The sequence below is a fragment of the Vipera ursinii genome, assembly GCF_947247035.1.
Source record: "Vipera ursinii genome assembly, chromosome: 3".
Classification (NCBI taxonomy): domain Eukaryota; kingdom Metazoa; phylum Chordata; class Lepidosauria; order Squamata; family Viperidae; genus Vipera; species Vipera ursinii.
In genome coordinates, this window is record NC_139516.1 from 62,323,962 (window position 1) to 62,347,707 (window position 23,746).

General features: G+C 39.9%; 1 protein-coding gene across 1 annotated transcript in view; it reads left to right on the top strand.

The window, feature by feature from the left end:
• SCP2 (sterol carrier protein 2) overlaps positions 1-19,854 on the top strand; it is a 39,327-nt gene extending 19,473 nt beyond the window's left edge. The window contains exons 12-16 of the mRNA XM_083357828.1: positions 1,779-1,932; positions 4,093-4,186; positions 7,020-7,149; positions 14,065-14,144; positions 18,775-19,854. Coding sequence (XP_083213954.1) covers positions 1,779-1,932; positions 4,093-4,186; positions 7,020-7,149; positions 14,065-14,144; positions 18,775-18,870 — 554 coding nt within the window. The 3' untranslated portion in view covers positions 18,871-19,854. The remainder of the gene's footprint in view (positions 1-1,778; positions 1,933-4,092; positions 4,187-7,019; positions 7,150-14,064; positions 14,145-18,774) is intronic.
• The last annotated feature ends 3,892 nt before the right edge of the window (positions 19,855-23,746 follow it).

Sequence of the window (23,746 nt, forward strand, 5' to 3'; positions counted from 1 at the left end):
GAGGGCCCCTAAGAAGAAAGAGGGAAGCTACATTTTCACTTTCCTTTATAACGTAACCTAACTTCTAATTGCATAGCTTGGATCTGCATTGCTGTACTACAAAAACAAACAAACAAAAAACATTGGTCAAATCTTGCATGACTTAGAGCAGTGTTTCTCAGCTGGGGAAATCCTGGGAGTTGAAGTCCACATATCTTAACATTGTCAAGGTTGAGAAACACTCACTTAGAAGCCTTAGTGTACAGGAAGGCAGATTCTGATTGAATGTTACCAAAAAAAAATCTATAGGAGAACAAATTCTTTGGGAAGTGTCAAGTTCCTCACTCTGGATGTCGCCAGGGCCCACTGCCTTGGAAGAGTGAGGAAAATTCTCGGATGATTCACACCCTGGTCGGTACCTCTTTACTCTCCTACCATTGGGTAGGAGATATAGAAGTATAGCCAGCCGTATCAACAGGCTGAAGAACAGCTTCTATCCATGGGCTGTCAGGCTCCTGAACGGGAAATAACACTATGTATGATTGACTTGTGACGCCGGTGTGTTGTGCAATTAGCTCACATGGTGTAACAAGATGGTGGGTTTGCTGTCACTGTGAGTTGTGGGAGGGGGGCACGAAGGGAGGCTCAGCCAATCTCACTGCATACATGTTGTACTTTGATAATAAAGGTTCATTCATTCTTGCAGAAGCTGGAAAGGTTTGTCCATAATGCTTTAAGTTGGCCAGAGAAGTTAGTTTTGGTGCCTTGAATGAACCTTTCCAATTTTGTGATTTTATCAGGAAACGATCATTTTTGTTGTCAATTTAATAAAGCACTTTTAAAGACAAACATAAGAGGGATTACTTAGAGCCATACCTAATTGGTTTTAATATGTACTTTATCTTTAATGACTAACTGTGGAAATTAGTTTGCATGGTAAAAAAAATACACCTCTCTTTAGCTCACTTCATGGCATGCAAGCAGGTCATAACATATGCATTCAGATTAAACTAATACCTGCTTGCTTGCTTGCTTGCTTATTTACAGGTAGTTCATTTAATGATGGTTCAAAGTTACGATGGGCTCAGAAAAAGAGACTTATGCCCAGTTCTTCAAGTTTATTATTGCACCACCCCACAGTCATGTAACTATAATTAGGGTATTTAGCAACTGGCTCACATTTATAGGGTTGCAGCATCTTGGCAAACACATGATCACAAATTATGACCTTACCAGCTGGCTTCCAGCAAACAAAGTCAATTGGAGAAGCCAGATTTGCTTAATGAGTGTATGCTTCACTTAATAACAATGTGATTTGCTTAACGACTGTGATAAAAACTGTCATAAAATTGGATCTGCTCACAATGATCACTTACGTGACTAAAATTCTAGTCCCAGTTATGTTTAAAAGTCAAGGATTACCTGTACTGCTTTAGGTCGTGCACAAAATATATATGTCGGCTGTTGTGAAGTAAGCTCACATTTTTATCAAAAGAACAATATAATAGAAGTGAAGAATCGTCACCTTGAGAAACTGTAACCCTATTTTTTACAGTTCCTACACCTGGATTTTTATTTTATTTTTTATGTTCTTTGTCTACATCTCATCACGAGGCGACTCTTCATATCCCCTTTATAGCAAAAAGCAATGTTCACAGTGGCGGTTGTGATGAAATTTTTTTTTATCAGAAGGCTTCATCTTGGATTTCAAACACGCCTCCTTTCTTTTCTCTCAAGTTGGGTACGAATGAGATCTTGTAATACGGCTTGATCTACAGGCTCTGTGTTTGATGCATTAGGTCTGGCTCAGTGTGCTGAACTTTGCTGGCAGCTAAGAGGAGAAGCCGGAAAGAGGCAGGTTCCCGGAGCAAAGCTTGCTTTGCAGCATAATTTGGGCCTCGGTGGTGCAGTTGTAGTATCTCTCTACAGAATGGGCTTTCCAGAAACTGTGCGGTGAGTGCTGAGTCCTCCTTGACGCATTCATTCCCTTCCCTGTGCAATATTCGTCGCTGCTGCTGGAGGAATTGCAGCGACTTCGTTTCTGCTTTGAATCTTAATGTGCCTGTTGTAAATTGCCAGATTAAGCTGCTCGTTGTAAATCAGATTAATGTTCCTGCTGTAAGTAACGTATTATTTCCCACTCTTTAATTCTTGCATAATTAAAGTGGGCAGTTGGAAATCAACCTGTTTGCTACAGGAAGTTTATTGGGTCATGGATGAAAGTATGTGCTCAGAATCGTTTCTTTGAAAGACGACTCTGTTTTGTCAGCTGCAAGAAGCTTTGCTTGTTTTGTTCATGGGTCAAAGAGTCCTCTCTTAATTGTGTTTTCCAAAGATAGCTCCATATTTTTTTTTTCTTTTTAAAAAACTTTTTAAAACTGTAAAGTTAAAAATGCACAGAACAAGTTTTCAATTGCCTAGAAAAGATTTTGTCAGCATAATAGTGTAATCTGAGCTAAGATTCTTCATGTATTACAGCCTGTGGATTTTTCTTTTAGGCAACTGTTAAGAGTTTCCAAATTATTTTGTAAGTTTGTGATAAAGAGCAAGGAAATTTAGATTGCAGAAGACCTATTTAAACTAATTATTTCCTGGCTCCTTTGTTTATTTACACTTCTATTTTCTGCATTTTCTCACCTTGTATTTTATATGTGAAATAGAACTGTCTATAATATGCTTTAATAGTTTTTCTAAGGTAGGAAAGGCACATTTCTTTGTATAAATGATGGATGGTTTGTCAGATTTATCTCCTCTATTCCCAACTCCACAATACTTTTTCCACATAATAAAACCAGATTGGGACAGAAAGTGACCAAAGTCACTCAAAATCTTTTTATAAATGAGCATAGACTTGAACAAGGATCTCTGTGGTCATAGCCCAACGTTTTTAACTATTAAATTAAGTACCAGTGCAGTGCACAAAACCGGTCCTGTAAAGATTTTTCCAGTTAATAAATAGTGTAGGATAAAACAAATGTGAATATCAATAACATTCTTTAGAAAGAGTGGAATATATTGAACTAGAGTAAAACATGCTTTTAGATTCAGAAAAACTACTTGGGTTCCCAATATGAAAACTCTAATGGGAAAAGTTGGCAATTTTAAACCAGCTGGATTTCTTGTGATAAGATGGCTACAAAAGAATTTTCTCTAAGTTTTGCTCTGTCCCGTTTTATACTAAACAAAATCAGGCTAATTTTTTGTGTTTTTATATCCCACTTTCATCTTTCTCAGGGTTATCTTTTCTAGAAAATAATAACTTTAGTTTACTGAACTAATAATGTCTGAAATTTATATTTATATTATTCTTTCTCAAAGTGAATTCATTTTTCTTCACATTACCGTATTAATTGTCTTGTTCAACTGGAAAATGAAGCATTTCAGCTTTTAGATCACATCCCACTAATGGCTTAAGATAGATTGCATCATTTATATCTTTACCCTATTTTATCTTTACAGTAATATGTGGAGGAGATTAGTCTGAGATTTTGCTCATGGCAATTTTGGGAGGGTGGAGGTAAATTTAGGTTCAAACAGAAATTATTCCTGGCATTTTTCAAAGAATTTATATTTTACTTACATTATGAATTGGTTTTTCTCCTGTACATATATGTGCAGTAAAATTATATTGCTAAAATCTTACACAATCAGTCAGCAATGATTTCGAATATTAGGATTAGGTATTGAGTAATTAGAGAAAAGGTAAACTTGTTTCATCATTTTCATTTTACACTTTCATAACTATTGTTCACAGCTGCTTGCCAGGAAATGTTTTGGCCAATTTAACTATAGCAATGATTAATAAAAAAATTTAGCATTTTTCTCATGTTAAAAATTGTTTCTACCCACATTTACTTCTTAATTTTGATTAGATTTTTTTTCTCAGAATACCCTGTATTTCTTCTTAAAAGAGGAGACTGCACAAAATATCTCTCCCTCCCTTCTAGGGGATGTTTAATTTTGGCAGAGTGCATTTGAGGAATTGTATTTTGTAAACTGTCATTATGGCTTAATATGTGTGACAAATGCAAGTACTATCATTAGATTGTATGGAAAATTGCTTGTTGAAATCTGCTTATTTCACTGACACTAAGTTACTATTTCCCATTTCAGGAATCTGGAAATCCAAGCCATCCCCACTAGAGCAATGATTGATGGATTTAAATCATCACTTGTATTCAAAGAAATTGAAAAGAAACTTGAAAAGGTTTGTACAGTAAATATGCTTATAAAATAAATTGCCAAAGACTAAGTTGCATACCAGCACAGAAATATTTTAAGTACACAAATAATTATTTTCTCTGAATATAGCTGGTCTGCCAAAATTATGTCTTTAATTATTAATTTTCCTTGTAATGAGTCCTTTTCTCCTTACAAAATAAAGAAAAAATAATAGGTCAGAGCCAAGAGACAGAACAATGTAATTATTTTATTTAATAATGGCTATAATGAATTTCTGAAATACAAATTGAACTTTATTAAAAAAAAATTAAAAAATTGGTCATTGATACTGGAACTATATGCCTTGTGTTATTAATATTACTTTCTGTGTTGAAGTTTCATGAGTAACCTCGGAACTAGTAAAACCTGATCATGTTTTGGTGATAATATCAGTCATAAAATAGGAACTGTGCCACTTCATATTGGAGATTGGAAGTAATATGACTGAATAATCTCTCACGTTGTGGGGGGGGGAAACACACTGCATGTAGCAAAATGTTCAGAGTAAATTTATATTTCTCTGTTTGCCTTGCCTGCCTGCAATTGCTTCAGCTCTTTTCTAGGCAGGGAATGAAATTTAGGGCAGAGCAAGATTCAGCTTGGCAAAAACCATGTTATAGATTTTGGAGATAACTATTCGGTAATTCAGATAATTATGTCCATATGCTTGGCATTGTAACCTGAAACAATTCATTCAAAATGAAGCTACTTCAAGTTTCATGGGTGTTACTTCCTTGACAGTGGTTAGGGTTCAGGAGCTACTCACTACATCTCCCTAAAGAACATTTTTCAGGAAAGAGTGTTTATACAGCATTAAGGAAAGAGCTGCGGTTCAAAAGCTTGCATTCTTTCATACAAACTGCAAGAGCCCTAGAGCTGATGTTATTGCACCCTACTGCTCAACATGCCAGTTTAAGCGTCCCCCACTTTTTATTCCAGAAAGGATGGCATCACCATCTCCCTTGGAAATCAATTCCATTCTGAGACTATTCTTTCAGTTAGCAAGGTTTTTCCTTAACATTCAAGTGGAATATGTTTCCCTAAAACTAAAACCATTAGTCCATGTACTCCACACTGTGATAATTGAGAAGGGGAAATGAGCTGTGTGCCCAGCCCATTCTTCTCAATTCTTTACTAAAATAATTCTCACATATTCTTCTTCAGCTGTCTATTATTAAGACTAAATACACCTCTCAACATGTCCTTATTGGACTTAATTTCCAGTCTTCTGATCTTTCTCATTGCTCTTCATTGCTCAAATATCAGTATTTGAATTCTTATTAAATCATGATAGGAAGAACTGAACACAATTCTCAGTGTGGCATCTGATCTCTATACATTGCAGTGTGATTATTCTAGTATTTGCCTTTTGGCAGCCACAAAACTATTGAGTGATACCCAGTTTGCAATTATAATTCTATTTTTTCACATGTATCATTCGTATATTCTTCATCCTTTGCTCATGTATCTGATTTAATTTGTTTCTGTTAAAACTACTAAAATTCATTTTGTTATTTTTATCCAACTTCTTTAAACTGTCAGGGTTGTTTTTAATTTTGTTACTGTTTTCTTAACTATTGGTTATCCTGTCCAATTTAGCGTTGTCAGCAAATATATGCTTTTCTTTTTTATATGAAAGTTTTATTATTTTTTCAAAAAATTAGTCTTTAGTGCTTAGTAAACAACATGTTATCTGGGTTCAAATATTTAACATTAACGTTTTCAATATAAATCTATTCAATACTACACAATTCAGTAATTTTTCCCCTGATCCTCCTTTCTTCTGCATGTTTTTTCCATTTTCCCTTCATTACACCATTACAATTTTTGGTAGTGTTAATGTATACAAAGTTAGATATAAGCATCTTCATCATATTTTACTAATATCGTAACAATGTCAATTCATTAATCAATATTCTGTTTTTCCTACTCCTGTTAAAGTTTAATTTCCCATCAAGTATTTGAAATATCCTTATCGATTATGATTTTCTAAATATTAATTAAATTTATATAGCTGAAAGTTTTATTCAAATTAATCCTCATCTTCACATTTCCCATATCAAAAAATGCTATCTTAGTTCTAAATCATATCTTTCATAGATAGGATATTACATTTTATGAGCAGAGGGTCTGGAAAGTACACATTCATTATGAACTTCCTACTATGAAGTCAGTTATTATTAGAATTCTGTTGTCTTCTTCAGGTAGTAATTGTGGCCATTATGATTTTCAAGGCCCCAGTTTCTTGTCTTGTTCAGTGTGGTCTTGGAAGCATAGCATGTTCCTTCTGTGAGAGCCCGTGAAAGCTATTTCTGCATTTCAGCTGTACTCAGTTTTTTCCCCCCAATCACTCATTTATTGGATTGACTTCCTCTTCCTTAGAGAGTATCTTCCTCTGACAGTTTCTTTTGTAGCGAATCCTTTAATCCAAGTATTTTTCATCCTCCTATGTGTCTCCACGTGCTCCTTCAAGTCTCTAAGTCAAAGTAGTGATATCATATGTGCTAATATTATTTGGACTGTTAACAAGGTGAGCTGTCTGTCTCCACTGGCTTTGAAAAAGGGTGCCACCAAAACTGATAGAAAACCATGAGCAGTGTCACACAGTGACTACACTGTGCTTCTAGACTGGGGTTGTAGAGCTCACAAATGAACTGTATAACAGCACATCTTCTACAGAGATGAAAGACTGCCAGATATAATGTTGTTTGGAATCATTCACTCAGATTAATGAATAATGTCTACATGTTGAAAATATGTCACACACACCCAGATTAAGATCGTCTTTTAATGATTGTACATTTACATTATGATTACAGGAAGGAGAACAGTATGTCCAGAAAATTGGTGGCATTTTTGCCTTTAAAATAAAAGATGGTCCTGAGGGTAAAGAAGCTACTTGGATAGTTGATGTGAAAAATGGTAAAGGCTGTGTGGATATTAACACTGGTGAGTGTCATTTTTTTTTAAAAAAGTTCTTAATTGTTGGAGTAAAAGGGTAACAAATTATATATTAGGAGTGTGGATGAAATATAGGAATGGGCATAATTATTGAATATAGCTGTCATGGTTCCGACAGATGAAACTCTTTATTTTATTTTTTTATTTTAATTCCATTTATATCCCGCCCTTCTCCGAAGACTCAGGGCGGCTTACAAGCTTAGCAGTAGCCTTCATTCTATGTATATGCCTGCTTATTAGGGCTTTCACACACACCCCCAAGCGGCATTATTACAAAGTCAGCTTAATTGCCCCCAACAATCTGGGTCCTCATTTTACCTACCTCGGAAGGATGGAAGGCTGAGTCAACCTTTGAGGGGGCTCCGGGGAATTTAATGGACCTGGGGGAGTCAATCTTTGTTGACCACAGCCTGGAAGGCCCTAATAATTATGGAACTGAGGGCCCATGGAGTGGTGGTCAGTTACAACCTCTGGAAATAACGGGACAATGGGGGACTTGGCCGTTAGCAGAATTGACTATGATGGCTTGTTACTTCTGCTCTTACAATCGACTGCGTACTGCCCTTTATACCCCAAAGGATAGAGAACTCTGGGTATTAGCCATTGTGAGAGGATGGCCGAATTTACATCTCCTGCCCCTAGAGGTGAGAGCTCTATGGGGCAGGCCATGCCCAGTGGGGTTGCTCCAGACTTCCATCCCCCCCCCGAGAATTGGCTCTGTAACCGTAGTGAGAGGACGGTGGTGGGCCTGCCCGGGGGGCTTATCCAGCTGAGTGGCAGCGGCTGGATGGAGGCCTGGGACTCCCTCTCCGAATAGATCCTCCTCATGGACTATCATCTATGGACTGCCTACGATTCGGACTGCTATTTATGCCTTCCTTTAAATATTCGTCCACGGACTTATGCGCCCTCAGGGGTGCTCCCCCCTCCTGGGTGCGACCCGCCTTGCCAGCCGATTATAACCTCGAGGAAGGGCCCATTTATTGGGACCCTGAGAGTTGGCTGGGCACGGGTAGGGGCCTTCGTCGTAGACCTAATAAGAGGCCCCTGATCATTTTTCTTTCAAAATTTTTTAGGGGGTTAGGGAAGCGGGAGGGTTCTTTTGGTTGTTTGGATAAGGGGGGCTATCCAACTACCGCTGTTTTGGCTAGGGCCGATGGAGATCGCTGGGGGGAGGAGCGGGGGTCGGTCACCTCCGGGGCTCCAGGGCTGGTCGTGGGGCTACCTATTCCCACGACATCAGGGAATGGCAGCAGATGGAGGAGCAGAGGGCCGTATCGATTTCAGGGAAGGCCCCTCCGCTACTTACAAGCGGTGAGGCACTCCGACCCTCTGGCTCTACCCCAAGGTCCCGGGAGTGAGGGTGTGCAGCCCCCTGAGCTCCGGCTGGTGTATTTGAACGCCAGGTCCGTCGCTAATAAGGCTCCTCTCGTTCGTGATCTGGTCGAGGGTGAGCAGGCGGACCTGGCTTGCATCACGGAGACCTGGTTGGGCCCAGAGGGCGGGATTCCTCTGGTTGATCTTTGCCCACCAGGTTTCCGGGTGCTGCACCGGCCTCGGGCTCAGGGTAGGGGTGGGGGTGTGGCTGTTGTTATGAGGGAGACCTTGTGTCCGCGGGAGGCCACTGTTCCTCAGATAGTCGGGTGTGAGTCTCTCTTTTTGAGATGCGGCCCTGGTGCGCAGTTGGGCTTGCTGCTGGTGTACCTTTCGCCTAGTCATGCAGCAGCGGCCCTGCCTGAGCTGCTCGATGTCCTCTCTGCGCTGGTGGTTGAGTTCCCGAAACTTATAGTTTTGGGGGATTTCAACCTACCATCGCTGGGAGGATCATCTGAGTTGGCCCGGGAGTTCATGGCTTCCATGACGGCCATGGACCTGATGCAGGTAATTTCGGGACCGACTCATGAGGGAGGCCACACCCTTGACCTAGTTTTTTTATCTGGACAGTGGTTAGATGATCTTGGTGGGGGCTCTCCAATTATTATGCCCCTGTCATGGACCGATCATCATCTCCTGCGGCTGGTCTTCCGTTTTGCCACCCCCCGCCGTGGGTGTTTGGAACCAATTAAATGGTACCGCCCCAGACGCTTAATGGATCCCCAGAGGTTCCAGACAGCTCTGGGGTCCCCACCTGCCTCCCTTGCTCACAGCTCGGCAGATGCCTTAGTGGAAGCCTGGGAAAGGACGGCCACTGAGGCTCTTGATCGAGTTGTACCCCTGCGGCCCCTGACCCGGTGCAGATCCCGTCGAGCTCCATGGTTCTCTGCGGAGCTTCGGGAGATGAAGCGTCGGAGACGGGGCCTAGAGAGCGGTTGGAGGTCCAGCCGATCCGAATCCGACCGATTGCGACTAAGAGCCTACATTAGGTCTTATCTCGCTGCGATAAGGGAGGCGAGGTCTAACCACTTCGCCACCCTTATCGCGTCCGCAGATAATCGCCCGGCCGCCCTGTTTAGGGTGACTCGCTCCCTCCTAAATCAGGAGGTGAGGGAGGATCCCTTGCAGGGCCGTGCCGAGGAGTTTAACCAACATCTGTCGGACAAAATCGCTCGGATTCGGACCGGTTTGGACTCTGACTGGGCAGAGTCTGACGATCAGGACACGGGTGGTCTTGTCGATATCATCTGGGAGGAGTTTGATTCTGTGACTCCGGAGGAAGTGGACAGGATCATGGGGAGGCTGAGCACCACCACATGTTTATTGGACCCGTGCCCTTCCTGGCTGGTTTATGCAGCCCGGGAGAGGACACGCAGCTGGTTCCAGGCAGTTATATCGGCTTCTTTGAGTGAGGGTATCTTCCCCGCCGTCTTGAAGGAGGCGGTGGTGAGGCCTCTCCTCAAGAAGCCTGCCCTGGACCCTGCTGTATTGAATAACTTTCGTCCTGTCTCCAACCTTCGCTTTCTTGCGAAGGTTGTTGAGAGTGTGGTGGCGCATCAGCTCCCTTTGGTCCTGGATGAAGCGGATTATCTAGACCCGTACCAATCGGGTTTCAGGCCCGGGCACAGCACGGAGACGGCATTGGTCGCGCTGGTGAATGATCTCTGGAGGGCTCGGGACAGGGGGCATTCCTCTGTCCTAGTCCTATTAGACCTCTCGGCGGCTTTCGATACCATCGACCATGGTATCTTGCTGCGGCGTCTCAGGGGATTGGGAGTGGGAGGCACGGTTTTACGGTGGTTCTCCTCCTATCTCTTGGGACGTTCGCAGTCGGTGTTGGCAGGGGGACAGAGGTCGACCGCGAGGTCTCTCATTTGTGGAGTTCCTCAGGGGTCGGTCCTCTCGCCTCTCCTGTTCAACATCTATATGAAGCCGCTGGGTGAGATCATTCGTGGCTTTGGAGTTGGGTATCATCAGTACGCTGATGATACCCAACTTTTCTTTTCGACCCCAAACCACCCCAGTGATGCCCTCGACGTGATGTCCCGTTGCCTGGAGGCGGTTCGGGTCTGGATGGGGAGGAACAGACTCCAGCTCAACCCCGACAAGACTGAGTGGCTTTGCATATCTTCATCCCGGGTTTATTCGGATATTCCATCTCTAACTATGGGGGGTGAACTATTACCCCCCGTAGATAGGGCTCGCAACTTGGGGGTCCTCCTAGATTCACGGCTCACCTTGGAAGATCATATAGGAGCCGTGACTAGGGGGGCCTTTGCACAGGTTCGCCTGGTGCGTCAGTTGCGGCCCTATCTTAGCCGGGATGATCTGTGCACGGTCACTCATGCGCTCGTGTCCTCTCGTCTGGACTACTGCAACGCTCTCTACATGGGGCTGCCCTTGAGGACCACTCGGAAGCTCCAACTGGTACAGAATGCAGCCGCGAGAGTGGTGTTGGGAGTCTCCCGATACTCCCACGTTACACCTCTGCTCCGTGAGCTGCATTGGTTGCCAGTTGTCTTCCGGGTGAGATTCAAGGTACTGGTAACGGTATTCAAAGCACTCCATGGCATGGGGCCGGAGTACCTTAGGGAACATCTGCTGCCGGCATCAAGCTCCCTGCGCCCTGTGCGTTCCCACAGAGAGGGCCTCCTCAGGGTGCCACCGATCAGAGAGTGTCGATTGGTGGCCCCCAGGGGGAGATCCTTCTCTGTGGGCGCTCCGGAGCTGTGGAATCAGCTACCGGTAGAGCTCCGGATGGCGCCCGATCTTCGCTCCTTTCGCCGCGATCTCAAGACATTTTTGTTTGTACAAGCCGGCCTAGCCTGAGGGGGAGTGTTGGGGTTGTTTTATTTTTTGTTTTTTAATTGTTCTGGGGGTTTTTAGCGTTGTATTATATTGTTTTTAACTAGGGCAATTGTTTAATCTGTTTTTAATGTTTGTATTGGTTATTTTATTCTGCCCTGTGAACCGCCCTGAGTCCTCAGGGAGAAGGGCGGTATATAAATGTTATTAAATTAAATTAAATTAAATTAAAATTAATTAAACCTTGAGCCTGGTGGGATGCGAACCTGCACTAATTGCAGGCAGCTGGTGTTACTTAAGGAGGCATTAGCCCACTGCTCTACCAAGGCTCTTCTCTTGAAGAGAACTTGAGGCATTGTTTACCTTAAAGGATCTTTTATTCGAGTAGCATAATATCGGCACTACATAATCGAAGCCAAAAACTGAATTCCCCTCCCCTGGGCACGTAGTATCAAAGCACAATTCCCTCCTTCAATTAACAGTCATAAATCACATTCCCAAATTAGCTTAAAGCGCGAGCTTCCTCTCCAGTTCTCCATCCACCAGTTCTTTATCAGCTCTGGGCTCAATAACCTTGATTCTCACACTAGGTTTAGTGTTGTTATGTCTAGCTGGACTCTCATTCACAACCCCCCTCCCAGCATCATCTAACTCTAAAAGCAATAAGGAAAAGATGGCTACATTTCCATCTGTTGTCAATGCAAAAACATCCGATGTTAGCAGCGTTGACATCAGCATTAGATTTGCAAGTAAATGAATGTATTGTGATGCAGTTTTTAATAAACATGAAAAGTAATTCTTGATGTGAGACTTTTTTGCAAGTTGCCAGTTTTAAAACACTTGAAACTGAAATGTAGGGCAGAAGAAAATGTTTGAAATATTTTAATTATATTCCTTTATTCCCTTCACTTCTGGATACAGCATTTTTGGCTTTTATGCCTATTAGTTGGCTGTGTTATGAAAAGTGCTATTGATTATAATGCTGCCAGTATTCATGCAAAGATCAAGTAGGGAACCAATATTTTTAAATGTAGACCGCCAAAAGTTTGTGGTGGTCACCTGTCCCTACTAAAAATTTCTATTGGTTTATAATTTTGTAGGTGATAGAAAGAGAAAATTACCAATATACAAGGAGTTATCATATGAACTGCAGCACATTATATTTGAATTTTATCATGTTTTAATCAAATTTTGATGTTGTTCAGGCCCTACTTACTTTTTTGAGTACATCTGCTGCTGTAACACTGAAAGTGCCTGAAAAGTTATATTCCTCAATCTAGAACAGACATGTCAAACACAAGGCCCGGGGGCCGGATCCGGCCCGCGAACTGGTTTCATGTGGCCCACGAAGCCATCCTGGAAACAGTGAGGGAACGGCCCCCACTGCCTTGGCCCTGGCCCAGAGACCCTCCTTCTGCCAGAGACCCTCAGATCTGTCCCACTCCTGCCCAGGCCCCCATAGGCACCCTTGATGCAATGATGTAGAGCTGGCCACGCCCACCCAGTAGGCCATACACACTCTAGCCACACCCACCCAGTAGGCCACGCCCACCCAGGCCATACCCACCCGGCCCCCTGAGGGCAACCACAATGCTGATGCGGCCCTCAATGAAATTGAGTTTGACACCCCTGATCTAGAATCTCTCTTGCTGTGGATGGGCACCAGAATGTTGTATGATCAATTTTTTATGTATCGTGAAGTCATTCTTGACTCCTAGCAACCACAGGGATTTTTCCCATGATAATCTGCTGCTAAGCTGATCTTTCAGGTCTTCTAATACAATATCTAAATCACTATTTTTTTATCCAATGTTATTCTATAAATTGAGTAATGTGACCTGGATAATACATAGTACAAACTCTGTCAATGGTTTTTTTTTTTTAACTACAGGTAGTCTTCGACTTACGAGCACAATTGAGCCCAAAATTTTTGTTGCTAAGCAAGACAGTTGTTAAGTTTTGCCCATTTTGCAACCTTTTCCCCCACAGTTTTTAAGTATCTTAAGACTATCTTCTGGAGTGTTGGCTATTCCTGACACTTGGTGTCGTCTGCAAATTTGATGAGTTCCCCTTCTATCCTCTCATCCAAATCATTAATGAAGACGTTGAAGAGCCCTTGGCCCAAAACAGAGCCCTGGGGCACCCCACTACACACTTCCCTCCATGTAGATGCAGTTCCATGGAGGACCACATGCTGAGTACGGCTGGTCAGCCAGCTACGAATCCATCTGGTGGTGATGCTGTCTAATGATGCTGCAGTTGTTAAGTTAGTAAATGGTTGTTAAATGAACCTGGCTTCCCCACTGACTTTGCTTGTCAGAAGATCACAAAAGGTTTTCACATACCCCAAGTTTACTGCAACTATCAAAAATAGGAACCCGTTGCTAAGCATTCAAATTTTGATCATGTAAACGTGGGGATGTTGCAGCAGTGGTAAGTATGAAAAACGGTCATAAGTCACTTTTTTCAGTGCCATTGTAACTTTGAATGGTCACTGAATAAATGGTTGTAAGTTGAGGACCACCTCTGACAACTTTTCTGTCGTAATGTTATCAGCTATAATTTTGACTTGTCTGCCATCAATATTTGTGAGCTTTTGATACCCTACCTACTTTTACTAGTCACCCATAATTTGAAAGAGGAATATCTTCAAGTACAGAGATCATGTTTTAGAAATTAGTGTCCTACTCAATATTTCAACTATTTGTTTTCTGGCCATTATAGATAAGAAAGCCGACTGTACAATTGCAATGAGTGATGAAGATTTGCTGTCACTGATGACTGGCAAGATCAATCCTCAGACAGTAAGTAAAAATAAAAATTCCAATATCTGTTTTACTTTATCACAGAGGAGTAATGAAAACAGCTCGCCCTGTTTTCCCTTCTCAATTATTTTAGATTAAATGACAGATGTTGATGATGATAGTAATAATAATAATAATAATAATAATAATAATAATGATAATGTTGGAAGCCAAGCTGCATGAAAAATCTGACAATTTAAAGCCACCAAATCAAACTCTAACCTTAAATGAGGAAAAGATAACCGAAAACCAAATAGAAGAAGTGGGAACTAACACTAAAACAGGAGATTTCAAAGAACAAGAGCAATCTACAGCAGACATGTCAAACACAAGGCCCGGGGCCCGGATCCGGCCCGCGAACTGGTTTCATGTGGCCCACGAAGCCATCCTGGAAACAGTGAGGGAATGGCTCCCACTGCCTTGGCCCTGGCCCAGAGACCCTCCTTCTGCCAAAGACCCTCAGATCTGTCCCACTCCTGCCCAGGCCCCCATAGGCACCCTTGATGCAATGATGTAGAGCTGGCCACGCCCACCCAGTAGGCCATACGCACTCTAGCCACACCCACCCAGTAGGCCACGCCCACCCAGGCCATACCCACCCGGCCCCCTGAGGGCAACCGCAATGCTGATGCGGCCCTCAATGAAATTGAGTTTGACACCCCTGATCTACAGAAAACCTTAAAGTCCAAACTTTAATAGCAGCTACAAAACTTACAAGCCAAAAAGCAAAAGCACCTGAAGAAAGCAACACCAAGAGTAAAGACACTAAAGACTTCCAAATACACTATACTGAAATTCAATTAATCAAATGTCAAACACAATGTCAGCCACTACTTTCTACCTAACCCAGATAGAACTGGAAAAACAAAAAGATTTAACTGATTTAATGACAATTATAAGGTAAAGGTAAAGGTTCCCCCGCACATGCGTGCTAGTCGTTTCCGACTCTAGGGGCCGGTGCTCATCTCCGTTTCAAAGCCAAAGAGCCAGTGCTTGTCCGAGGACGTCTCCGTGATCATGTGGCCGGCATGACTAGACGCCAAAGTCGCACGGAACACTGTTACCTTCCCACCGTAGTGGTCCCTATTTTTCTACTTGCATTTTTTACGTGCTTTCGAACTGCTAGGTTGGCAGAAGCTGGGACGAGTAACAGGCGCTCACTCTGTTACGCGGCACTCGGGATTCGACCCGCCAAACTGCCGACCTTCTGATCGACAAGCTCAGCGTCCTAACCCACTGAGCTACCGCGTCCCTTCTATGACAATTATATCAACTACCAAAAACTGAACTACTAAAGCAAAAATACATTGGTTACAAAGGGGACATGTTTCTTGCAAAACTGACATTTGGACACACTCCCTGGACTCAAATAAGGGGTACAGGAAGAAAGGAAGATACATTTGAGAATTTAAAGATACCAAGACCAAAGTGTGATTGGCACAAAAGGAAGGCAAGAGTTAGATTTAAAAGACTGAACTTGATTCTCTTTTGGGATCCCTAAAGATAGACTATACAAATACCTCTCTATGGATTAAGGAGAATCTCTAAAGAAATATCACTGATTTTATTTTTAGCTTTTAGATTTGTAAAGGAAATATAACTTTGAACTACATTATAGAATTTAGAATGATATATCAAAAGATAATATTTTAATAATTGATGTATGGTTAAGATGCCTTATAGAATATTCAGTGCTTATTTTTGAACTATAGTATAGAATCTAGAATTTTTTATATAAAAGATAGCATTTTAATGTTGAATGGTTAAGGCAAAAATGTATTTTTAATAACTGGTGATTTGCTAAGGTGAAAATTAGACTAATGGTAAAACTTATGAATGTTTTGTAATGAACAATATAAGTTTTGTAGACAAAAGAATTATTCTTTATTGAAATAAGGAATTGTGGGTCAACCAAAATTAAGCTTTTTTTATATATATACTATAGGCTATGCAAGAATATTCTATTGCAATTAGATAAAACTTAAAAACAGGATATGGATATGTATTAGTGAAAATATATTTTGAATTTTGTTGATTGACTTGGTTATAACTAGAAATATACTAAATTGCTTATTTTGACTTTGTAATCTCTAAGGGAATTAGAGAGGGCATCTCTTTTGATGTAACCTGAACTATTTACAAATAGTTATTGCTTATTTTAATTACCCAACCACCATATTGCTTCACAAATATATGTATATGTAAATATTAAAATCAATAAAACTTGTATAAATAATAATAATGATAATGTTGGAAGGGACCTTGGAGGCCATCTAGTCCAACCCCCTGCTCTGGCAGGATACTATATATACCATTTCAAACAAATGGCTATTCAGTATCTTCTTAAAAACTTCCAGTGTTGGAGCATTCACAGCTTCTGGAGGCAAGTTGTTCCACTGATTAATTGTTCTCTCAGAAAATTTCTCCTTAGTTCTAGGTTGCTTCTCTCTTTGGTTAGTTTCCAACCGTTGCTTCTTGTCCTGCCTTCAGGTGCTTTGGAGAATAGCTTGACTCCCTCTTCTTTGTGGCAGCTCCTGAGATATTGGAACACTGCTATCATGTCACTCCTCACCCTTCTCTTCATTAAACTAGACACCCAATTCCAGCAACTGTTCCTTATAAGTTTTAGCCTCCAGTCCCCTGATATCTTTGTTGCTCTTCTCTGTACTCTTTGTAGAGTGTCAACATCTTTTTTACATCATGGTGACCAAAACTGAATGCAGTATTCCAAGTGTGACCTTACCAAGGCTTTGTAAAGTGGGATTAACACTTCATGTGATCTTGATTCTATCCCTCTGTTAATGCAGCCTAGCACTGTGTTGGCTTTTTTTAGCAGTTGCAGCACATTGCTGGCTCATATTTAAGTGATTGTCCACTAGGACTCCAAGATCCCTCTCACAGTTGCTACTATTGAGCAAGGTACCACCTATACTGTACCTGTGCATTTGGTTTTTCTTGCCTAAATGTAGATCCTTTTTCACCATTAAATTTCATTTTGTTAAATAGCGCCCAATGTTCAAGTCTGTCAATATCCTTCTGTATCTTAAGACTATCTTCTGGAGTGTTGGCTATTCCTGACACTTGGTGTCGTCTGCAAATTTGATGAGTTCCCCTTCTATCCCCTCATCCAAATCATTAATGAAGATGTTGAAGAGCCCTTGGCCCAAAACAGAGCCCTGGGGCACCCCACTACACACTTCCCTCCATGTAGATGCAGTTCCATGGAGGACCACATGCTGAGTACGGCTGGTCAGCCAGCTACGAATCCATCTGGTGGTGATGCTGTCTAATCCACATTTTTCTATTTTATCAAGTAGTAGGTTTTGGTCTACTTCATCAAATGCCTTACTGAAGTCCAAGTATATATCCACAGCAATCCTCTAGTCCACTAATTTTGTCACCTCATCAAAGAATGCAATAAGATTTGTCTGGCATGATCTGTTTTTGACAAACCCATGTTGGATTTTGGAAATGACTTTGTTTGCCTCTAGGTCAGGCATGTCAAACTTGCAATGTCACGTGACATTGCACGACGTATCATGACTTTTTCCCCATTGCCAGCAGTGGGGTGGATGCAGTTTCGGGATGACATGTCCGGCCTGTGGGCCAGCAGTTTGACATGCCTGCTCTAAGTGTTTGCTGATTCGTTGCTTGATTATCTTTTCCAAGATCTTCCCAAGTATTGAGGTCAGGCTGATAGGTCTGTATTTTCCTGGATCCATTTTTTTCCCTTTTTTGAAGATGGGAACTACTTCAGCTCTTTTCCAATCCTCTGGTAGTTCCCCAGTGCTCCAGGATCTTTGAAAGATGTAGTTCTGAGATCACATCTGCCAGTTCCTTCAGAACCTTGGGGTGTAATCCATCTGGTCCTGGTGATTTGAACTCGTCTAGGCTGGACAGGTGCTCACTTAGCATTTTCTTGCCTTGTGTTTCTAAATTAATTCTTAGTTAAATTAATTCTAGATGTTATGAGTACATGCATATTTATTTTATTTGCTTTTCACATTTATGTACTGATCATCTTAAAAGAGGGATTCTAGCTAGCTTAGTTCAACTTTGCTAAATATTGTCAGCACAGGCTACTTCCATAAATACATTTTTATTTTTTTAAAATAGTAATTTTATTGAAGATTACAATTGCAAGTTAACTATAAAAGAAAAGAATTTAAAAAATAGAAGATGTAGAAAGGAAACGAACAAACATGTTTACTTCACCGTTTCTTCCCTCAATAAATACATTTTTCTAAGTACCTTCAAGTTGGCAACAAATTAAACGTAGATTGAATTTTGTTATTCTGAACATTTTTTTAAAAAAACCCTGCTAATTATGATTTTAGGTTAATTATGATCAAAATGGCTTTTGTATCAAGGCATCACTGAAAATTATTTTGCCTAAAGTAAAATGATTCTCCTTTTTGATCAAATTATTTGCTTCATCTCCCATTTATATAAATTAGATCTGTAGACTGATTTATACACATTTGAAAAAGATAATCTTAAAATAAAATAACCTACTCAGCCTCAAATTATTTGGCTTTCACCTTGAAAGGCTTGGTGTTAGACATTTTATTTAGAATTGAATAAATACATTAACAAGTAAAATGTAATTCTGTTTTTTTTTTAATTCTAGGCTTTCTTTCAAGGGAAGTTGAAAATTTCTGGGAATATGGGCATGGCTATGAAGCTACAGAATCTACAGCTCCAACCAGACAAAGCTAAGCTTTGAGCTACTCTGGTTTCAAGATGGAATGAAACTTGGAAAACAAGTTCCTTAATAACTAGGCTGGAACTAGATGTTGGAAGTAGCATGTTTTTCAGATATGTGTATTTCACTTTAGTTTTCTTGAAGCATTTGTTTAATTGAAATTTTGGCATTGCCTTCCATAAAACCATTACAAAGTTGGTAAAATATTGACATTAAAGTATCCAGTACTATTTTAATAGTAAAGACCATATGGTATTATGTAACAGATTCCGATGCAAACCCATCTAAAAGTACTTTTCAATGTGATCAGTCGGTCATATTTTTTGTATGATTTTTTAACACTAAGAGGAGCAGTAGGAAAGAGAATGTGGTTTGTTGGCAAAAGTGTCTCCACAGTTTCATTTTTATTCTTTTATACTTGTCATAGCTGATTAAGAAAAACTCTTGTATTTTGGCTGGAATCTACTGAGCAATTTTAGGCAGGACCAAGTTCTTGACACCTCTAAAGGGATTTTTCCCATTTGGCAGATATATACATGTATTTGTATATACAACCCCGCTGCCATACACAAATGGCTATGCACAGCCTATTTTTTTCCCAAGGGTGATTTGTAATTGTCAGGGAAGTATTGAAGAAATCCAAAGCTCCCACAGTTGAATAGAATTAAGTATAGTTTTCTTTGGATGTTACTATCTAAAACAATTTGCTGCTTCCTAAAATTAACTTGCACAGATTGGATTGAAAGCCAATTTGTTTGCATTAATGGAACTAAATAAGACAGCACTAGTTGTAATTAATATTATTGTAGTGCTTTTCTGCATATTTATAAAGAAAAAGATAAATACTTTTTAAACACTTAATTGGTTTAATTATGATATACTTAGATAAGGAAACAGATGATTCTTTAATAAATTCCTTTATAATATGCTATTTTTTAATCCATTCTGGTTGGAGGTAATGTATTCTGTTCTGCAACTTTCTTAGTAAATTTAAATCAAATCTTCTGTTTGCATCTGTGTTTTCTTTTTTTGCCATATTCATTATAATAAACAGAGGTAATATAACTTAGTCATATTAAGCACGAAAGCAACATTTTGCACAATGAAAAGGGTTGTTTTGCATGTTGAAATAAAAATGTATGAATTGTAACTCCAATCGTTTTAACAAATAAAATTAATGCATTTTATTGGTTAATAAGATTGGAGTTACAATTAATGGGGTATCCAGCTTAAAACAAAAACTAGGCTTTAAAAACAAAAGTAATGAAGAGTCAGGATTAAAAAGTATATCTAAAATCTTTCACACTTTAGATACCTCTGTGCATTTAATAACACTTAACATTTAATAACACTTCTACCAAAATAATTTCACTGGCTACTCCTGTGACTGGTACAAGATCTATTTTTCTTTGAATGTTTTTATAGTATGGTGCAGTAGGTTTGGGAATAATACATGATTTAATATAATATATTAAATAATATATACATGATTATTGCTGAAAAATACTACGTTAGACCAGTGATCCCCAAACTTTTGGGCATCGGGGACAGGTTCCATGGGAGGGCAGTTTTTCCACGGACTGGGGGGGGTAAGGTTTTGCACACTGCCTAGATCCTGTGCATGTGCAGATGGCACTTCGCTTTCATAGCTTGGTTCTTGGTGGGCCGCAGAGCGGTGCTGGTCCATGGACCAGCGATTGGGAACAACCGGGTTAGCGTAGCCTTCTTTAACACTAGTCAACTGATAAGCCATCCTACTTGGAAAAAGATAAAGGGTGTCATGGAATCATGATTTTATGAAATTGTGAATCAAAATCATGGAAGACTTAAAAACTCTAAATATCACCTGGGAAGACGCTGAAGTACTTGCTCAAGACCAAAAGTGCTGGAGACCCCTTGCTGCCCGATACCTTCCATAACATGGGAGAATCTAATGCTAATGTTAAAAATATTTAGCATATTTTCTCATTTTCCTTTCGTTAAATTGTTCTTTCAGACAAAAATCTAGAGCAAATTGGCCTATGATTTAAAATGCATTAAAATGTCATCAGGATAATAATTTGTAATGTTTCTTATTAATCAGATTGCCACACTGCCACACACACTATACTATATTTCCTGAAGCATGCTATAAATACAACATGTCTTTGTCTCAATTCCACCAATGATATTTACTGTATTTATTATGGTCACCATAATACAACATCTCTAGGTGGCGCTAACTCACTCTTAGATAGTTTTATTAGCTAAAAAATAGTTATATGTGCAAGGTGTTTTTCCTTGAACAACTCAGAAATTTTGCCATTTTTAATTTGCTTAATTTATGTTTTGTTTTTGATCATTGCTGATCCCAGTTATAAATGGTTCGACTCACATATCCTTCATTCCAAGTTGGCTTTCACTGAAGGTTTTGTGTAGCCTAGGGGTCCCCAACCTCTGGGCTGTGGCCCACTACTGGTCTTTGAGCTGTTTTGAACCAGGAGAGTGCATGCAGCACATCCCCACTTATGCGAGCAGCCGGTAAACTGCACACTGCATTTGCACAATCAGTAGGTGCATATGCCCATCACTCATGTAAATGGAGCTGTGCATGAGCGCTTACACAGAACCATTCTCCTCCCCCCCCCCCGCCCCCGGTGATTTGCAAAGCTGAAAAGGTTGGAGAACTGGTCTAGCAGCATTGGAATGCCAATTGTGCTGTAGGATGAGTTGCTTCACACACATTTTTTAAAATTATATTCTAGTCTTTCCCAATCAAGGAATCCTCCAGACCTCAATTGCCAGAATTCTGAGAATTGATCCTAGACTACTTTGTTTGACTAAGGATGTCCAGGTTTACATGAACAAATCTGACAAATATTTTAAAGATGCATATATTTTTATATTTATCAGATGCTCAGGCTCACTTTACGAATTCCTTTTTAACTGTTGATGTGTTAATAACATATAGGGTGTTTTTAAGTAATCCATCCTTTTAGACAACATGTGTTAATAACTATGAATCCATTTTTTAAAGCATTATGCAAAAAAGTCAAATCATTTATATGCAAAGTCCAAAGTGGACCTTCAAAGCAGTGCTGAGCAAATTCAGGATTTGGGAATCTGATTTATATTAGCAGTAATAAGCAGAAGCACATTCTTAAGTATATAACTATATTAAAGACTTAATGCCTTTTTTTGTTTGTTCTATTTTTTGTTGCTAATATAAAAAACTAGACTTACTGGCTGGAGCTTTGGGAAGGTGTAATTCCCTGCAAGGGTAACAATACTGGTCCCTCATTGTTAAGTGAATCACTATAGTTATTAAGTTAGTAACACGGTTGTTAAGTGAATCTGGTTTCCCCATTGACTTTATTTGGCAGAAGATAATAATAAAGTTGGAAGGGACCTTGGAGGTCATCTAGTCCAACCCCCTGCTCAGGCAGGAAATCCCATACCATTTCAGACAAATGGCTGTCCAGTTTCTTCTTAAAAACTTCCAGTGTTGGAGCATTCACAGCTTCTGGAGGCAGGTTGTTCTAAGTTGTAAAAAAATTGCAGAAAGTGATCATGTGACCCAGGACACTGCAACCGTCATAAAAACAAGTCAGTTGCCAAGAGACTGAATTTTGAAGACATAGCCATGGATATCCTACAGTGGTTGCAAGTGCAAGTCACTTCTTTCAGTACCTTTGTAACTTTGATCATTAACTATTGTAAGTCTGCCTTGTTAATATTCAGTTCTCCCATGATGGGAGAGATTCACCTTTCCTCACCCATCATACAAGACCTGTAATGAGTGGATTTGCTTTCACACATAACCAAAATCATATAGTAAATATGCACCTCGAAAATGCATCTATAGCTTGGGGCACCTCTGCAAAAAAATATGCAATGAAAAAATGTACTTTGATCTTTGTAGTATTTATTTTAAGAGATGGATTGGATCTTTTATGACTCCCCAGCCTGGATTCAGAAGGATCCTTCAATATAGTTGGGGAAAATGTTTTTTTTTTAAAATACTTGGTAATTTTGCATGCCAGTTGGTCTTTATAAAGAAAGAGGAAAATGCCAGTTCTTGAAGAGGAGAGAATGCTAATCTCCCTTTTCTATAGCTATATTTGCGTGAACAACTCGGCCTAAGGGAAGATTGAAAAGATTTACAAACTGGCTGCATTTTAGAATGCAATTCTCAATCCTGTCTTCATTGCTTAGGACTTACCTCCATCACAGCTCCAGCGTCTGCAGCAACAGGCACCAATGACTAGAGAAAAGCTGCCAAAGGGAAAAAGCATTTATCTTCTTAGTATTTCATTGTTAAAATAATATCTTTTATTATGTCATTGCAAAATCTATAATATAATTCAAAGTTATTTTCTAATAACTAATCTATTTCATTATATAATAGTTTCCCATCTAAAATGCATACATATTCTATTTATCGTCCTTACAGTTGATCTATAATTGACAAAGTATGTTTTATTGTTTGTGGCTAATTTTCATTCCCTTAAAAATCTAAATCCTAAAATAAAATCAGTTTACTTCTTGTAACAGTTCCCCTTGGCGCATTAAAAGAGAATTTGAGCTTTATTATTGCCAATCCCCACATTTACTACAACAACAACAAAAACAATAAATCATTTTTTAAATCTTAACTCTCGCTTTCTTCTTGTGCCAGGCAGGCTTCCATATCATTGCCTTTAACTTCTTAAGTGTGTCTCCCTTTATTCCTACACATGTTGTTTGAATCTAGGGAGGCCATCCAATTATCAATTTTTGAAAGAAAATGACCCCTTTATAGTCATTAAATTTTCATTCTAATAAGTCCAATCTCCTTGTTTGGCGTAGTACAGTTGTCATTAATTCAATCTGATCTACTCCTTTCAAATCCATCTGGCTTAGATAAGAGGTCATGTCT